The following is a 19415-nucleotide window of genomic DNA, read 5'->3' as shown; positions in this document are numbered from 1 at the left end:
TACAGCACTCAACACTGAATACAGCAATTTCCATTCATCGGGCATATCAGTTTAAAATAGCACATTTCCAGCATTTGGACCCCACCTTTTCTGATATTTCAGACTTCATTCACCTCGTTCTATTTGCTCCTCGCTCGGACACTGCCTGACATTACCCAACCTTTACAAACCTTTCTCAGCCCACACCACCCTAACCTGCGTCAAATATTCCATTCTGTGCACCACCCTATTTCTTAATAGAAACATAGAAAATAGGTGCAGGAGGAGGCCATTTTGCCCTTCGAGCCAGCACCGCCATTCATTGTGATCATGGCTGATCATCCACAATCAGTAACCCGTGCCTGCCTTCTCCCCATACCCCTTGATTCCACTAGCCCCTAGAGCTCAATCTAACTCTCTTTTAAATTCATCCAGTGAATTGGCCTCCACTGCCTTCTGTGGTAGAGAATCCCACAAATTCACAACTCTCTGGGTTAAAAAGTGTTTTTCTCATCTCAGTTTTAAATGGCCTCCCCTTTATTCTTAGACTGTGGCCCCTGGTTGTGGACTCCCCCAACATTAGGAACATTTTTTCCTCCATCTACCTTGTCCAGTCCTTTTATCATTTTATACGTTTCTGTAAGATCCCCTCTCTTCCTTCTAAATTCCAGTGAATACATGCCCAGTCTATCCAATCTTTCCTCATATGACAGTCCCTCCATCCCAGGGATTAACCTCGTGAACCTACGCTGCACTGCCTCTTTTATTCTGTTTACTATTCACTATTATTCTGACCTTCCCAAACCCCCTCTTACTCAGCAACTTTAAGTTACATTATTCCTAACTTTTCCAAGTTTTCCAAGTGTCCTGCTGAGTATTTCTAACATTTTCTGCTTTAATGCTGGATGATCATCTGGGTGATTAGATGTGGGACTAGTGGGAAGGACGGATGTTTTTAATACATTGTACCTCAGTCTTGGATAATGGATGATGCAGTATTGTTGAAGTGCATCCCCTGCCACTGTGCAGGAGGTGAGGTAGGACACTTTAAATGTTACAAGGTCTCCCAACCAGGATGTTTCATTGGTATTGGTAGAAAAATAAACACTTGGCAAGGCATGATTAATCTTCTACTGGAGAGGGCAGATGAGTCTTGGGTTAACATCTCATCCAAAAGAACAGTCCAGGTCTCATTATTTCATGGGAATATAGCCCAGGTTATGTGCTTCAGCTTCTGGGACAGGATTGAAACCAAATACCTTTTGATTCAAGATTTGATCATGATTGCAATGACAAATGGAAGCAGAAATGGTCAAAATTGTACAATAGTGCAGTTGAGACTTGGCTTCACCACTGGCATAATGCTCGCAGTTTTGGAAACTATACAAGGCTGCTTTAACAGGCCCACAAAATTGCAAGGTTCATGCCTGTGTATCATTCTGTGAGAAGTGCAACTCAAAGATTAATGCACCTCATTAGTTTCATTCCCACGACTGGTGATTAAAATCAATTGCCATAAAATGATGAGTGTTGTGAATCCGGCACATTGATCTTCACAGCCAGCCTCGTCTATCACTGTGGGAATCCGCACAGTGAGTAGAGTCCAACAGTTTTCCAGCTTGCTTCCTTGCTCAAAGATCAGAGGACATAGCTTTCACTCTGAGAGGGCCAAAGTTTACACAGAGAGTGGTGATACCTGGAATGTGCAGGCAGAGGTGTTACTGGGGGCAGGTACAATAGTAGCATTTAAGAGGCTATCAAATAGGCACATGGATATGCATGGAGCGGAGGGATATGGATCATGTGCAGGATGATTTAACTGGAAATCATGTACGGCACAGACATTGTGGGCTGAAGGTGTAGGAAAAATAACTGCAGATGCTGGTTAAAATCGAAGGTAGACACAAAATGCTGGAGCAACTCAGCGGGTCAGGCAGCATCTCTGGAGAGAAGGAATGGATGACGTTTCAGGTCTGAAGAAGGGTCTCGACCCGAAACGTCACAGAGTCCTTCTCTCCAGAGATGCTGCCTGATCCGCTGAGTTACTCCAGCATTTTGTGTCTACCTTGTGGGCTGAAGGGCCTGTTACTGTGCGGTACTGTTCCACCTTCTACACTCTAACTCAAATATAACAGGAATTGTTGGGCAATTTTATCTGTGGTGTCAGAATAATGAGACCAATGCTTAGTTAACATTTATTAATGGCAAATGCTCCTTTTTATTTTATGCAAATTTTAATAGACAATAGGTGCAGGAGTAGGCCATTCAGCCCTTCGAGCCAGCACCGCCATTCACTGTGATCATGGCTGATCATCCACAATCAGTACCCCGTTCCTGCCTTCTCCCCATATCCCTTGACTCCATTATCATTAAGAGCTCTATCTAGCTCTCTCTTGAAAGCATCTGAGGCAGAGAATTCCACAGATTTACAACTCTCTGAGTGAAAAAGTTTTTCCTCATCTCTGTTCTAAATGGCCTACCCCTTATTCTTAAACTGTGGCCCCTGGCTCGGGACTCCCCCAACATCGGGAACATGTTTCCTGCCTCAAGCGTGTCCAATTCCTTAATAATCTTATATGTTTCAATAAGATCCCCCCTCATCCTTTTAAATTTTATACGAATAACTGAGATGCGAAAAATATTAGCAAGCATTGTTTTCCTTAATACACGAGTATCAATAGACAATAGATGCAGGAGGAGGCCATTCGGTCCTTTGACCCAGCACCGCCATTCACCGTGATCATGGCTGATCATCCACAATCTGTACCCCGTTCCTGCCTTCTCCCCATCGATAGGTCTTCTGAGACGACATGGATATTTAAAAGAATTGCGAGACTAATGGTCATAGAGCATAAGACATGGAAATAGACCCTTCAGCCCATCAAGTGAGCACCTAGCACCCAATTTACACTAATCAGCATTATTATTAATCATTAATCTCCAAAGACGTACAGGTGTGTAGGTTAATTGACTGGGTAAATGTTTTTAAAAATTGTCCCTAGTGGGTGTAGGATAGTGTTAATGTGTGGGGATCGCTGGGCGGCACGGACCCGGTGGGCCGAAGGGCCTATTTCCGCGCTGTATCTCTAAATCTAAAATTTCATATATCAATTTTATTCTCCTGTATTTCCATCAACTGCCCCTAGATTCTACCCCTCATTGACACACCAAGTGATTTACAGTGATCAATTAAACTACCAACCTGCACACATCTGGGATGTTGGGGTGGAACGAGTGTGTAGCTGGTAGATCCACTGCCTCCCAGCACCAGGGATCCGGGTTCAATCCTGACCTTGGGTGCCCTCCATGTCAAGTTTGCATATTCTCACTCTGAATGTGTGGGTTTCCACCCCACATCCCAAAGACATGTGCATCGGTAGGCCACCCTGTCTCAGCAAAGCTGTCAGCATAATCAAGGACCAGTCTCACCTCGGTCACTCCCTCTTCTCCCCTCTCTCGTAGTAGGCAAGAGGTACAGAAGTGTGAAAATGCATACCTCGTGATTCAGGGAGAGTTTCTTCCCAGCTGTTATCAGACAACTGAACCGTCCTCTCACCAGCCTGACTTCCCACCTACCTCACTGGAGACCTTTGAACTACCTTTAATCGGACTTTATCTAGCACTAAACGTTGAACCCTTTATCCTTTATCTGTGAATGACTTGATTGTAATCGTGTACAGAATTTTCTTTGACTGGATCACACGCTACAAAAAGCTTTTCACTGCACTTTGGTACACATGACAACAATAAATTAAACTAAAAACTGGCTACTATAAATTGCCTCCAGTGTGTAGGAGCATGGAAGTATGTGGGGGGGGGGGGGAGTTGAGGGGAGTGTGGGGAGCATAAAATTGGATCAACACAGACTCAGTGGGCTAAAGGAGCTGTTTCCGTGATGTATGCCTCAATGACTCAATGACAGAGTGGCCAGAGGAAACCTATATGATCACAGGGATGGAATGCAAATTCCAACCAGGTAGTATCCAAGGTCAGGGTTGATGCAAGGTTGCTGGAGCTGTCTGGCAGCAGTTCTGCTAACTATACACTCTGTCACTTCAGACCAGAATTCCACATAAGACAATGGGTTTCCTCCAGCTGAGGACTTCAGTCACCTGGGGCAGCATCTTCATAACAATCCAACAGCTTCACGGTCACAACTGATTTATTACTAGTTTTACTTCAACAAAGCTCCTATTTTTGGACTGCCATCTTCTCTGGATAATTGGTCACTGTTCAATGTTAACTGCTTCTATTTAGTACTGCATAGATTATTGGGAAATAACATCGATCAATTTGCAATTGATAGAACAGCATTAATACAGTCATGGAGTAATCGAGCCAGGAAACAACTCAAAGGCAGCCATCCGTACTCCAAGATTGCAAGATCACTTCCAAGATGGCGCCCAAACCACAGAAGCAGATCTACACACGCATATTACAATCACTCCACATTCTTGTATCTCTATTCCTACAGCAACATTTCTTACTTTAACTATGATATCGATACGCTGCAATGGCTCGACTGTAATCATGTATTGTCTTTCCGCTGACTGGTTAGCACGTAACAAAAGCTTTTCAGTATATGTGACAACAAACTAAAGTAAAACTGAAACTAAAGTAAAACTCGTCCCACTTGCTTGCATTTGACCTATATCCCTATAAACCTTTCCTGTCCATGTTCCTATTGAAAAGTCTTTTAAATGTTATTATGCCTGCCACAACCATTTTCCCTGGCAGCTTGTTCCATGTATAAACCAAATTCTCCGTGAAAAAACTTGCACCTTGGGTTCCAGTTAAATCTTTTCCCTCTCATCCTAATTCTTTCCCTTCCGACCTGATTAATGAGCTGTTGATGAGGCAGTGGAACAGATCGAACCGATAGGAATACATTTGTAGCATTTGATTTAGGTGCAGGAGTAGGTCCCTGGACCCTGTTTAACACTTCACCAGATCAGGACTGATTGTAACTTCAACTCCACATTCCCATCTACCCGGAGTAATCTTTTCACCCATCATTTATCAATAATTTATCTGCCTCTCCCTTAAAACATGTGAATGTCTGCACCAACCAGCGTTTGAGAATGAGGGCTTCATTTACTCATGACCCTCAGAAAGAAAATGTCATCTAATCTCCATTTTAAATTGATCCCTTTGGTTTCCCTGACATGAGGAAACATCCATCCCATCGAGTCTTCTCTCACTCCTCCAGCAGTTGCAAATCTAGCTAGTCTAGCCTTTCACACATACGACAATCCACACTTATCAGGTAAAAGGAGTAACTCAGCAGGTCAGGCTGCATCTCTGGAGAACATGGATAGGTGATATTGTGGCTCAGGGCCCTTCTTTCGACAGTCTGAAGGAGGATCCCAACACGAAACATCACCTATCCATGTTACGCAGAGATGCAGCCTGACCAGCTGAGTTACTCCAGTACTTTGTGTTCTTTTGTGTAAACAAGCATCTGTAGTTCCTTGTTTTCACATTTTAAAGATATTAGTCTCTGAACAGTTTTCAAAGTATCTACATCCTATCTTAAATAGAGGGACCAATACTGTGCAAACGATCACACATGCGGTCTTGCCAATCCCCTATATAACTGAATCATAAACTCCCTTTGTCTGTATTCAGCCTGAAACAATAATATTCCGTTAGCTTTACAAATGATTTGTTGTCCCTTGTTTCACAATTGCAGATCGTTGATTGCATTGAAAGTGATGGCCAAATTGGAAACAGCCTTATTTTTATTCTGTGAGTGCCACTGTGTTATTACCCTGTCATGCCAATTCACAAGCACAGGGAGAGAGTAAGAGAAAGTATTATAACTTGAATTACCTATGGAAAACTTTCACACACCACGTTATTTTCTTGCATCGCGTCATACTGATGCGGTGATTCCATGAAGTGAATGCAACATCAGCCTGGCTGAACTCCCTGGGACCAGACCATCTTAACAATTTCACAAACTGCCTTGCTAATGGCTGGCCAAGGTATATCCCCATCAACCTGAAAATGACTGGGGAAGGATGATGAGAATTCTTGCGATGCTGTCCGTTTTATAAACTCACGGGTGGAATCTCTAACCTGAAGGATCTTTTATTTTATTTTTTTCCTTTGCAGCCACTTTGACTCCCACACTGACGCTGTTGGCACACTGCTTTTGAAATCCGTGCCCAAGTTCATTACTGTGGGCATATTGGGAGTTATCTCCGTGCTCAACACTCCTATTGTTCTGGCCAAAATAAAAATGAACTACGAACAAAATATTCCAGCCTCCACTCACTGTAATGCTCCCCCATCTGCCCTGCTGTTCAAAACTGATTAATTTGCTCTCAATTATGCCTAGACCTGGTGTGATGGTTTCCAGCTGGTAAATAAAGAACTGAGCTCGCCCAAACTCATCTGCTGGACTGACATAAGGTTACATTCAAGTCCCGCAAGCAAATAAACCCCACCTCTGGTCACGGTAATATATACAGTGGTCTCGACAAGTGTTGGTTTTACTAAGCAGCACTGAAACCAATAATCAAAGCTGACAATAAAGTCTTTTAAGACAAGACACAACTGATTATGACATTCACGGTTGATAAGCTTCATGTGCAGTAGTGAAGGAAAATCTATGATCAGTACAGTTGTCAGACGGTTAATGGAACTATATCATGATATATTCATTGCTGTCACTCTTTCACTGAAAACGGGACCGAGTCAAATTTATATACAGATAAATAATGGAACTGTAGCTAACAACTGCAAGTAAACATTAGCCACAATTAGACCAGCATCGTACTGAATCCTTAGATATGCAACTATCTTAGTTTAGTTTAGAGATATGGCACGGAAACAGGCCCTTCGGCACGAGTCCGCGCCGACCAGCGATCCCCGCGCCCTTACACTATCCTACACACAACAGGGACAATTACATGTCTACCAAACCAATTAACCTACTAACCTGTACATGTTTGGAGTGTGGGAGGAAAACAGAAATCTCGGAGAAAACCCACGCGGTCACGGGGCGAACGTACAAACTCCATACAGACGAGCAACCATAGTCAGGATCGAACATGGGTCCCAAGTGGCGTAAGGCAGCTGCTCTACTGATGACTGTGCCACCATGATGACTATTATGGAAATCTGACCTGACACACATCAACTTAATTGAAAGTTCCCAAGCCATTAAACAAAAAAACCAAAATCGCCAATATAGATGTTTCAATATCAGCAAGCTTTCATTGCCTGCTCACATACACCCTTCACTATCTTAACCACAGCTCCTGCCACTCAGCTCCTTTCTCATGGTTTCGAGGCGGTGTCTGATAGTTTCACACAGGGGTCAATGCTTGGGCTCCAGCGAGCTTCAACAGATAGATACCAATGATTTGCAAACTAAATGTGATAATTTTGTGTTTTGCTGACAACGCCAAACTGGGTGGGATTGTGAATTTTGTGTGGAAAGCAGAGATTTCTGAGTCATTCATACTTTGAATGAGGTGACAAATAATGTGGATAAAAGCAAAACTAAATCACACTGGTAAAGAAAACGGAAAGCAGAGTGAAACTTAAAAGGCAACAGACTGGGAAATATTGATCTAAAAACTATGGTAATTGTGTTTGTTCACCAGCCTCCTAAAGCAACATGCAGGTCGTGAAAGCCAGTTAAGAAACCAAATGATATGTTTGCTTAAGTTTGACAAAGGAAGCAAGGATATCTGTTACAAATTACATGTGGGCTTGGTCTGACTACACCTGCAATATTTTGTTGAATATCCTTACATGAGAAAGGTTACACAGGGAGTGCAACAAAGGTTCATCAGACTGATTCATGGAGTAATGAGACTTTTGTGTAAGGTCATAAGGCCATAAGTGATAGGAGTAGAAGTAGGCCACTCGGCCCATCAAGTCTACTCTGCCATTCAATCATGACTCATCTGTCTCTCCCTCCTAACCCCATTCTCCTGCCTTCTCCCCATCACCTCTGACACCTATACTAATCAAGAATCCATCTATCTCTGCCTTTAAAATATCCACTGACGGCCTCCACAGCCTTCTGCGGCAAAGAATTCCACAGATTCACCACCCCGCTGACTAAAGACATTTCTCCTCATCTCATACCCTCCCTCATAGGCTGAGTAGGGTTGACAAGCACATACTTAATAATGGCCTGCTTCCTTTATCACCGTAGGAAAGAAAACTGCAGTTGCTTCGTTTAAATCGAAGGTAGACACAAAATGCTGGAGTAACTCAGCAGGTCAGGCAGCATCTCTCCCGAAACGTCACCCATTCCTTCTCTCCTATATCACTGCTACTTCCATGCATATCTTTCATTCGTTTGTTCTATATCTCTCTACATCACTGTCTATATCTCTCGTTCCATATCTCTCCTTTCTCTGACCCCTGATTCTCGGTCTGAGGAAGGGTCTCGACCCAAAACCTCACCTATTCCTTTTCTCCAGAGAGGCTGTCTGACCCATTGAGTATCTATCCACAGAGACCAAGTTGATTAATCGACTTAGCAATGAGGTAGATGGATTTTTTTAATACACGGAGCCTCAATGGGTCTGGGGAGAGAGCGGGAAGATGATATCTAGATAAAGGACCACCTGTGATTGAACTGAATGGTGCAACAGCCCCAAAAGACTGAATGACCTACTCTTGCTCCTCTTTCATTTTCCTTGCATCTTAGCATTCCAGGTTAATTATTTTTTCTCTCCCCTGTTCTCATTTATTTCCTTCTATCTACATCTCCCACAGACGGATCAGCTGTGGTTAAAAAGTCATCACTCCCTCTCTCACCTGATGGCGTACCTACCCTCCCTTTCACCCCTCCAATCCCACTGCCAACATCAGGGGTGCCGACTGACCACAGGGATTGAAACATCAACTAATCATTATTAGTTAGCTCTACTAATGTATGGTACATCTGCTCCGTTTGGATGGCACGCAAAACAAAGCATTTCACTGTACCTCAGTACACATGACAATAATACACCCAAACCCCCTCCAACTCTTGCACCCCACATCCTCACCACCCCACACCACATCCACGGTTGGGTGTTGAGAGTCCTGCGAGTCACTCACCTTTTCTCTTGAAGAGGTCACTGCGCACAATGTTGGTCAAAGACTGGATCTTCTGTTTCTGCAGCTTATTGGGTGGAATGCCAGTGTAAAACTCCAACAGGAGCCGACTGCATAGAAAGAGGCAAAACAATTATTACCTGCCCTGGCACTCCAGGATATAAGTAAGACCAGAACTGCAATGTCACAGCCGGCTGGCTTAGTGGGAAATGGTTGTTAAACTAAAAACCAGTGAAATAAAACAGTTCCATACTGTGGTAGAGTTTAGCCCCGGTAACCAAACACACTTCAGTCGTCCGCAGTACCAAGAAATAATTAACAAAAGCTAGAAGGCATTTATTCACAAAATGCTGGAGTAACTCAGCAGGTCAGGCAGCATCTCAGGAGAGAAGGAATGGGTGACGTTTCGGGTCGAGACCCTTCTTCAGACTTTTCTCCTGAGATGCTTCCTGACCTGCTGAGTTACTCCAGCATTTTGTGAATAAATACCTTCGATTTGTACCAGCATCTGCAGTTATTTTCTTACATTAACAAAAACTCGGTAGTGGTGCAGGTGTGGCCTCACTGTTCCAGTGACCCTGGTTTAACCTTAAGCTCTCACGCTGTCTACGTGGAGCTTGCATGTATTTTATCATATCATATCATATCATATATGTACAGCCGTAAACAGGCCTTTTCGGCCCTCCAAGTCCGTGCCGCCCAGCGATCCTCGTACATTAACACTATCCTACACCCACTATGGACAATTTTTTGTTATTTTTTTTTATATTTACCCAGCCAATTAACCTACATACCTGTACGTCTTTGGAGTGTGGGAGGAAACCGAAGATCTCGGAGAAAACCCACGCAGGTCACGGGGAGAACGTACAAACTCCTTACAGTGCAGCACCCATAGTCAGGATCGAACCTGAGTCTCTTTAGCATGTACATTGCCCCGTAAGTGCATGGGTTTCCTACAGGAATTCTTGTTTAATCTCGCATCCCAAAGATGTGGTGGTTGGGAGGTTAATTAGCCACTGTAAATTGCCCTGAGTGCACAGGTAAGTGGTAGACTTGATTGATTGAATTGATTGAAAGATACAGCATGGAAACAGGCCTTTAGACTTAAGAAAGACACAAAAAGCTGGATTAACTCAGCGGGACAGGCAGCATCTCTGGAGAGAAGGAATGGGTGACGTTTCGGGTCGAGACCCTTCTTCAGACTTTAGACTTTACAGATACAGCACAGAAACAGGCCTTTCAGCCCACCGAGTCCGCACAGACTATCAATCACCCCGTACATGAGCACTATCCTACACACTAGCGACGATTTACAAATTTGCCAAGGTCAATTAGCTTACAAACCTGCACATCGTTAGAGTGTGGAAGGAAACCGGAGCTCCTGAAGAAAACCCACGTGGTCACAGGGAGAACGTGCAAACTCCATACAGACAGCACCCCTAGTCAGGATCGAACCCGGGAACCTGCGGCTTTAAGGCAGCAACTCTACCGCTGCATCACTGTGCCGCCCCCTTGGGCCCACCAAGTCCATGCTGGCTATCAGTCACCCGTTCACAGCTGTTGTTTTATGTTATTCCACTTTCACATCCATCCCCTGCATGACAGGGGGAATTTACAGAGCCCAATTATCCTACAAAGCCCACACATCTTTGGGATGAGGGAGGAAACCGGAGCATCTGAAGGAAACCCAAGTGATCACAAGGAGAACGTGCAAACTTCACGCAGACAGTAGCCAAGGGCAGGATCGAACCCTGATCTCTGACACTGTAAGGGAGCAGCTCTACTAGCTGCATCACTGTGCTGCCCTTATCTGGGGCCAATGACAGGCATGTGAGAGCAACAGCAGACAGACTGAATCACTGGGGGATGGGAATGCTCTGTGAAGCACCACAGACCCGATGGGCCGAATGGCCTTCGTATAGAAAATAGAATCTGTTATTCTTCTTATTACTGCGGACAAGCCCTTGATAAGTGTAAGGGCAGTGGGAGAGGGAAGGGGTGAATGCATAGGAGGGGAGGGGAGGGGAGGGAGAGGGAGGGAGGGAGGGAAGGAGGGAGGGAGGGAGGAAGGGAGGGAGGGAGGGAGAGAGGGAGGGAGGGAGGGAGGGAGGGAGGGAGGGAGGGAGGGAGGGAGGGAGGGAGGGAGGGAGGGGAGGGGAGGGGAGGGGAGGGGAGGGGAGGGGAGGGGAGGGGAGGGGAGGGGAGGGGAGGGGAGGGGAGGGGAGGGGAGGGGAGGGGAGGGGAGTGACTGAGTGAGTGACTGAGTGAGTGAGGGGAGGGGAAGTTTAAAGGCGATGGGAAGGGCAGGTTTATTTTACATAGAGAATAATTGGCACCTGGAACACACTGCCAGAACTGGTGCTAGAATCAGATAGAGCAGTGGTGTTTAAGAGGCTTTTAGATAGGTACGTGAATCGGCAGGGAATAGAAGGATGTGGATCATGTTCAGGCAGAGATCAGCTGGGCATTATGGTCGGCTCAGACTCGGTGGGCCAAAGGGCCTGTTCCTGTATCATACTGTTCTACATTCTAACTTGGTGCATTGGGACAGTGAGACACCTAAAATGTGTTGCTTCTTCTGTTTGATTAGAGAGCATTTCACAAAGTCATTAAGATGCTGTATGAATATTTCAGTCCAGTTGATATATTCAGCCTTTGAATAGATTAATAATAAAGAATGAGGGCTGTGTTGGTTATTGCCCGACTTAATAAGTTTGCTGGTACAGCTGATGGTATCAACCTAAAAGAATTGGGAAAGAGCAACTCATTTTGGCTCAGGGAGGAGAACATTCCTCAGTCTGGCCAGATTATAAACATTGCTGGTTTGTTACTCATTGGTTATGCTGGTCATGTCAAATTGCAGCATGGATTCAGAGCACAGCAGGCAACCCTGTCTGTTTATTAGCGCACATAGCTAAACCTGCGGAGAATGCATTTAACTCAAAGTAAACTGGCAGCGACACAGGTCAGGCAGTCTTCACAGACTAACACCGACCAGGCCTCACCATCCGCAAGCTGTGAGCAACCACAGGACTCTGGAATGAACTTTATCAACAGGATGGGAAATGATGGAATTGATCGGTCTGCTGCCTTCTCTGAGCCCCTGTGGTTTGGTCATCAACAAAACATTCAAATCCACAGAGAAGGAGCAATTGCGCTTCCACCACGGCTCTCTGGAGACATTAACATCCAAATAATTGTCCTCTCTGGAGACACTAACATCCAAATAATTGTCCCTGTTCATCAGCCTTCAAAATGGTGATCAATCCAGAATAATAACTTTGAGTAAGAATAGGGCAAAACATCAAACAGGACGACCAGGCTGTGAGGGCAATAGACTAATTCAGTGGCACAAGCACTGCAAACATAAAAGGTTAAAATGAAGGTACGGTCACAGGTACAGTTGCATCAATCAGATTGTTATGGGTTTCATTTTCATACTAGAATATAAGGAGGCTTCAGGGCAAATTTGGGAAACTGCCAAGGGAACCATTCTCCTACACATTTACAAATGGCGTCCTTTGGAGCGACGAGGCTTGTACACACTGGAATTTAGAAGGATGAGAGGGGATCTTATCGAAACGTATAAGATTATTAAGGGGTTGGACACGCGAGAGGCAGAAAACATGGTCCCAATGTTGGGGGAGACCAGAACCAGGGGCCATAGTTTAAGAATAAGGGGTAGGCCATTTAGAACTGAGATGAGGAAAAACCTTTTCCGTCAGAGAGTTGTGAAGCTGTGGAATTCTCTGCCTCAGGCCAATTCTCTGAATGCATTCAAGAGAGAGCTAGCTAGAGCTCTTAAGGATAGCGGAGTCAGGGGGTATGGGGAGAAGGCAGGAACGGGGTACTGATTGAGAATGATCAGCCATGATCACATTGAATGGCGGTGCTGGCTCAAAGGGCCGAATGGCCTCCACCTGCACCTATTGTCTATTGTCTATTGTCTTTGCTAGAATAGGTTGTGCTTAGACTAAGTATTGGAGACAAGTGCGTGTATGTCATTGTCAAGGGTTAATGCTGTACAAGGCCATTAGAATACTCGTAGCCCCCAGCATTATGAAGGTTTGCATTCCTATTAAATGGTTTGTATCGCCATTATGCGTAACACGAAGCATTGACACGCATCAAGAAATACAAAGAAAAACGTGTTGATTGACTCTTTTCTCCCCCTCACGTAAATTACACGAGTGTAAATTTTATTCTGCATCCCAATTTCTTGGGTAGTGGTTTGTGAATTCTGCAAGGACAAATTTATGAACAACCATAATGTGTGGTCACCTGTACAGCAGTTGCATTAGAGAATTACATCCTGTAATATTTTATGTTATGTAATCTTATTGCAATGCCTGGTGCTACTTGTAGTGATTGGCTATATATTATTTCATTTATAGTGTTTGCTCATTCTTAATGAACATTAAATAACTTCTGTGTGGGAAGGAACTGCAGATGCTGGTTTAAACCAAAGAGAGACACAAAAAGTTGGAGTAACTCAGCGGGACAGGCAGCTTCTCTGGAGATCTCCTGATTAGTGCTGCTCTGTGAACCTTAAGAGACAGTTTCCAAGGCATAAAACATTCACACTTGAGGTCATTCATCATGATATGATTTTACATTCAGTCTGAGGAAAAACTTTTTCAGTCAGAGAGTTGTGAATCTGTGGAATTCTCTGCCTCAGAAGGCAGTGGAGGCCAATTCTCTGAATGCATTCAAGAGAGAGCTGGATAGAGCTCTTAAGGATAGCGGAGTCAGGGGGTATGGGGAGAAGGCAGGAACGGGGTACTGATTGAGAATGATCAGCCATGATCACATTGAATGGCGGTGCTGGCTCGAAGGGCCGATTGGCCTCCTTCTGCACCTATTGTCTATTGTCTATTGCGTTAATCTGAGGAATGTTTTCAAGATCTTTGACTGATACCATACTTGAGTGTTTCTTTAATTCCCTTTTAAAAGGTGCTATTGAAACTGCAGCCACCATTCTTTGAGCAGTGCCACCCCAATCAAAATAGCCACCTGAATAAAGAAATAAAAATGACCTACTCGTTTTGAAATTGTCCTCATTTGGCACTTACAACTAGGGGATTCTGTGTAGGAAGGAACTGCAGATGCTGGTTTACACCGAAGATAGACACAAAATGCTGGAGTTACTCAGCGGGTCAGGCAGCATCTCTGGAGAGATGAATGAGTGACGTTGTGGGTTGAGACCCTTCTTCAGGCTCAGGTTGAAGAAAGATCTTGACCCGAAACTTCACCCATTCCTTCTAAATCAAACTCTCTAAGGTCAATTAGCCAAAGGATGTTCTTTGAAATAAGTCACCATGAGCAAAGGAACTACAACAAAAAAAGGCCTTACTGGAAAAAGCCATTAATTGGGGATCTCTGTGAAGAAATGGAAATATCAGAGTCATACAGCATAGGAATAGACCCTTCAGCCCATTGAGCCTGTGCCAACTGTCAAGCACGCACTGACACTAATCCCATTTTACTCTTCCCACACTACAAGGCGACACGGTGGCGTAGTGGTAGAGCTACTGCCTTACAGCGCCAGAGACCCAGGTTCGATCCTGACTAGGCGTGCTTGTCTGTACGGAGTTTGTACGATCTCCCCGTGACCTACGTGGGTTTTCTCCGAGATCTTCTGTTTCAGACCATCGGAAAATAGCCAATATTACCCCCACTGTCTGCAAAGCAGAATAGTGGAAACTATAGGCTGTTAGGCTAACCTCAGTGGTTGGTACAATTTTAGAGTCCATTATAAAGGATGAGGTAACGGAGTACTTAGAAGTACATGATAAAATAGGCCGTAGTCAGCATGGCTTTGTGAAGGTGAGGTCTTGCCTGACAAATCTGCTGGAATTCCTCGAAAAAGGAGAGTCAGCAGATGTTGTTTCTCTGGATTTTCAGAAAGCTTTTGATAAGGTGCCACCTGTGAGGCTGCTAAGGAAGATGGGAACCCATGGTATCAAAGGGAAGACACTAGCATGGACAACAGGTTGGCTGGATGGCGGAAGGCTAAGTGTGGCAATAAAAGGGGCATTTCCTGGTTGGCTGCCAGTGACCAGTGGAATTCCGCAGAGCTCGGTGCTGGGGCCACTACTTTTCACGTTGTATATTAATGATTTGGACGAGGGGATTGAAGGCTTTGTGGCCAAGTTTGCAGATGAAACGAAAAGAGGTGGAGGGTCAGGTAGTGTAGAGAAAGCAGGGACTCTGCAGAAGGACCTGGACAGGTTGGGAGAGTGGGAGGAGAAGTGGCAGATGGAATAAAGTGCAGCACAGTGCACACCCAGGCATTTTGGTAGTAGGAATAAAGGCGTAGACTATTTTCTAAATGGGGAGACAATCCAGAAAATGGAGGTGCAAATAGACTTGGGAGTGCTGGTGTAGGATTCCCCACAAGTTAATCTGCAAGTCGAATCGGTAGTAAGGAAGGCAAATACAATGCTAGCATTTATTTCAGGAGGGCTGGAATACAAAAACAGGGATGTAATGCTGAGGCTCTATAAGATGCTGGTCAGGCCGCATTTGGAGTATTGCCTCAGTAACTTGACGTATCTTACCTCAGTAACTTGACGTCAAAGACTGTCTCCACGTCTTGCAGCACTGATGGTAAGTACTTCAAAGAAGCAACCTGATAAACAAAAACATATATATGAATTAGTGAAGCCTTACAAGCCTGCTGTTCATGCACATCAATTGTCTTCACAGCTTGAGAACTGATGGGCTGACAATACCTTGTGTGTTGAAACTGTCAATGTTTCATCTGCTGCTGAAGCATTCTTTAAACCTCTCCAGACTTGCTACATTCTCCATCCAAGGTTACGAATCATCTTTGCACCATTTCCAACATATCATTTTAATAGGAGGACTGAACGTGTCTGATATGAATTTCTGCTTCTAAATTCCTCTTGGACACCAATTTTAAGTGAACTTCAGTGGAGGATGATTGTTCCTCATGCCCACCACTCTCTTCAGGCTTGGACTGACAGGGACCTGGACTTCCAATTGCCTTAGAAACATAGAAAATAGGTGCAGGAGTAGGCCATTCGGCCCTTTGAGCCTGCACCGCCATTCAATATAATCATGGCTGATCATCCAGCTCAGTAACCTGTACCTGCCTTCTCTCCATACCCCCTGATCCCTTTAGCCACAAGGGCCATATCGAACTTCCTCTTAAATATAGCCAATGAACTGGCCTCAACTACCTTCTGTGGCAGAGAATTCCACAGACTCACCACTCTCTGTGTGAATAAATGTTTTCTCACCTCGGTCCTAAAAGACTTCCCCCTTATCCTTAAGCTGTGACCCCTGGTTCTGGACCTCCCCAACATCGGGAACAATCTTCCCGCATCTAGCCTCTCCAACCCCTTAAGAATTTTATATGTTTCAATAAGATCCCCCCTCAGTCTTCTAAATTCCAGCGAGTATAAGCCGAGTCTATCCAGTCTTTCTTCATATGAAAGTCCTGCCATCCCAGGGATCAATCTGGTGAACCTTCATAACTTATTAATTGCAAACAGGCAACACTGCAGAGTTCCAGCCTGAAACACTGACCATCCCTTTAGCTCCACAGATGCTGAGTAACTCCGGCCTTTATTTTTCAACTCCGACATCGAGCAACTCAAGGAATATTTCATTAGCTTGCTCTGCTATCTCTTATGATCGAACATGGAAAAATATGCTCGTTGAGTGAGGGAGTTTGAAATGTGTTATAGGGGTATAAAAAGGAATTGTTTTTTTGTTTCTTGTTTCTTCCTTTTAAAATTTCCCTACACTTATTTCATTCACTTCTGCCCCTCATTCTTTAAGAATGAGGTTTGTTTTTGTCAGTTGAATGTGTGGAAGGATGGGAGAGGAGGCATATGTCAGCAAGGAATGATATCAAGGGCAAGTAGAATTTAGCGCAAGACAGAAAATGGGCACAAAAAGCTGGAGTAACCCGGCGGGTCAGACGGCATCTCTGGAGAAAAGGAATAGGCGTTGTTTCGGGTCAAGACCCTTGTTCAGACTGAGAGTCAGGGGAAAGGGAAACTAGAGATATAGGCGGTGATATAGGAAAATAACTGCAGATGCTGGTACAAATCGAAGGTATTTATTTCACAAAATGCTGGAGTAACTCAGCGGGTCAGGCAGCATCTCAGGAGAGAAGGAATGGGTGACTTTTCGGGTCGAGACCCTTCTTCAGTCTGAAGAAGGGTCTCGACCCGAAACGTCACCCATTCCTTCTCCACTCCTTCATATAATCTACTGAGTCTCATGGACAACTCCTTGAAGAAATATTTATGTTCATGAAGCTCTCCCAATACACATTGTCACAGCTGGAGAGTTGGCTGGTGAAGAAGGTGGGTCTGATAATGAAAATGAATATATAAAATCAGCATGTGTAGAATGATAAATGATGTGGGATGGAAGAATGCCAATCAGTCCATCGAGTCCAGTGATCCTTAACCCATCCTTCTCTTGCAAATGTTTCTCCTTCCAGCTTTTAGACAATTCCTTTTAGAAGGCTGCTTATTAGATCTGTGTTCACCATCCCATCCTTTTAAACCGTGCACACCAGATGAAATCGTTGCCCGTTTTCAAAAAGGAAACATACATAGGCATGAAATGAAAATGTCTTTTGAGACGATTGACGAAAAAAACACTGAATATTGCAATTAACTATATACCCCTTACAGAGCCAATTACACTCCACGATAACAGAGGTGAGTGTGGATTGTTTTTCTGCAGCTGATTATGAAAAATACGCCATTTTATTCAGCAATCGTTATTGCCTTCCAACAGGATTCGTACATCTGTAGTGTGTGAAGTGGACACCTAACCTGCAAGAGGATTGTTGTCCCTTGTTGATTCTTCATGAGTCTGTTGATGGATTCAAACAGTCTTTTCAATGAATCTTCAAACTCAGCTTGCTCCTTCTCCTCATACAGTCTGAGAAAAAGAAAAAAAAGGCTTTGACATCGAGAGACTGAAAATTGATTTTTCAAGCACAAGATACAATTTTTCATGAACGGCAAATAATAAGTGAACGTTTATAAGTAGAACAGTTCTGAGAAAGGAACGTGAAGCTCTTTGTTAGGCCTAAATTATATTAGTTACTAGCCCAAATCTCTCCTGCATTGGTCCAGAACCCTCCCCTCCCCCACTCCCCCCTTCCCCTCCCCCACTCACCCACTCCATCCCCCCTCCTCCCCTCCCCCGATCCATCCTCCTCAACCCAGGCTTACCTACCCCAAGTTCCTATTATCTCTCCCCAGATTCGACCATTCACCTACAGTGACCAGTTTATCAATTGACCATTTACAGAAGTCAATCACCCTACAAACCCACACGTCTTTTGGATGCGAGCTGAAAGGGGAGCACACATACGAAACCAATGCATTCACAGGGAAAACATGAAAACTCCGTACAGAACAACATCGGAGGTCAGGATTGAACTGGGGATCATTGGAGCCGTGACACAGCAGTTCCACTGGTTGAACCACAATGCTGCCTCAGTTCATGCCAGGTTCGGTTATCCTATTGTTCGTGCATTCTCCTGCCTTCCAGCTCAAGGCTCTGATGGTGCATTTGTCCAAAATCATGAACAAAGCATGGTCAATCTACTCAATTGAAGGATGTTGAAACGTGGCTGGACAACTTCAATATGGTTCCCACGTTGTGCAGCCTCCTAATTTGTGAATCCGACTCATTACCAAATCGATACGTAAGTGCCGTCTGAATGTGAATTTTGACTGAGGTTGTAATTCATTGGACTGTGTATCTGCCCATCAACATGCTTCATGAAAACCCAACAAGGAAAGTGGCAAAGGTGTAGGGGAAAAAAAAGAACGGGTCCTTCCCAGTTATAAGTAGAACACTTCTGAGAAAGGAACGTGAAGCTCTTTGGTAGGCCTAAATTATATTAGTTACTAGAACAGGGTGGGCCCAAATCTCTCCTGCATTGGTCTAGCACTCTTCCAACCCCCACTCCCCCCACTCCCCCCACTCCCCCCACTCCCCCCACTCCCCCCTTCCCCCCCCCCCCCCCCCACTCCCCCCTTCCCCTCCTCCACTCACCCACTCTGGGTGACTTTTGAACCTTAAAAACTGAGAACTCCACGAAATGTATAGGAAGGAACCACAGATGCTGCCTTAAACCAAAGATAGACACAAAAAGCTGGAGTAACTCAGCAGGGCAGGCAGCATCTCTGGAGAGAAGGATTGGGTGACGTTTCGGGTCGAGACCTCTCTTCAGACTGTCTCAACCCGAAACATCACCCATTCCTTCTCTCTAGAGTTGCTGCCTGTCCCTCTGAGTTACTCCAGCACCTTGTCTGACCTAGAGCTCCATGCATTTCACACAAAAATGAAAGATGGCACAAAAA

At 44.6% G+C, this 19415-nt stretch overlaps 1 protein-coding gene across 1 annotated transcript in view; it reads right to left on the bottom strand.

Annotated features, from left to right (window-relative positions):
- Positions 1-19415, bottom strand: part of LOC144600250 (dedicator of cytokinesis protein 2-like) — a 706150-nt gene that overhangs the window by 481252 nt on the left and 205483 nt on the right. The window contains exons 23-25 of the mRNA XM_078411810.1: positions 17871-17979; positions 15609-15679; positions 9052-9158 (exon numbers count right to left, since the gene is read on the bottom strand). Of these exons, the coding sequence (XP_078267936.1) occupies positions 9052-9158; positions 15609-15679; positions 17871-17979 (287 nt within the window). The remainder of the gene's footprint in view (positions 1-9051; positions 9159-15608; positions 15680-17870; positions 17980-19415) is intronic.

Source organism: Rhinoraja longicauda, chromosome 14 (genome assembly GCF_053455715.1).
Source record: "Rhinoraja longicauda isolate Sanriku21f chromosome 14, sRhiLon1.1, whole genome shotgun sequence".
Taxonomy (NCBI): Eukaryota; Metazoa; Chordata; class Chondrichthyes; order Rajiformes; family Arhynchobatidae; genus Rhinoraja; species Rhinoraja longicauda.
This window is presented reverse-complemented; position numbering and strand designations above follow the sequence as displayed.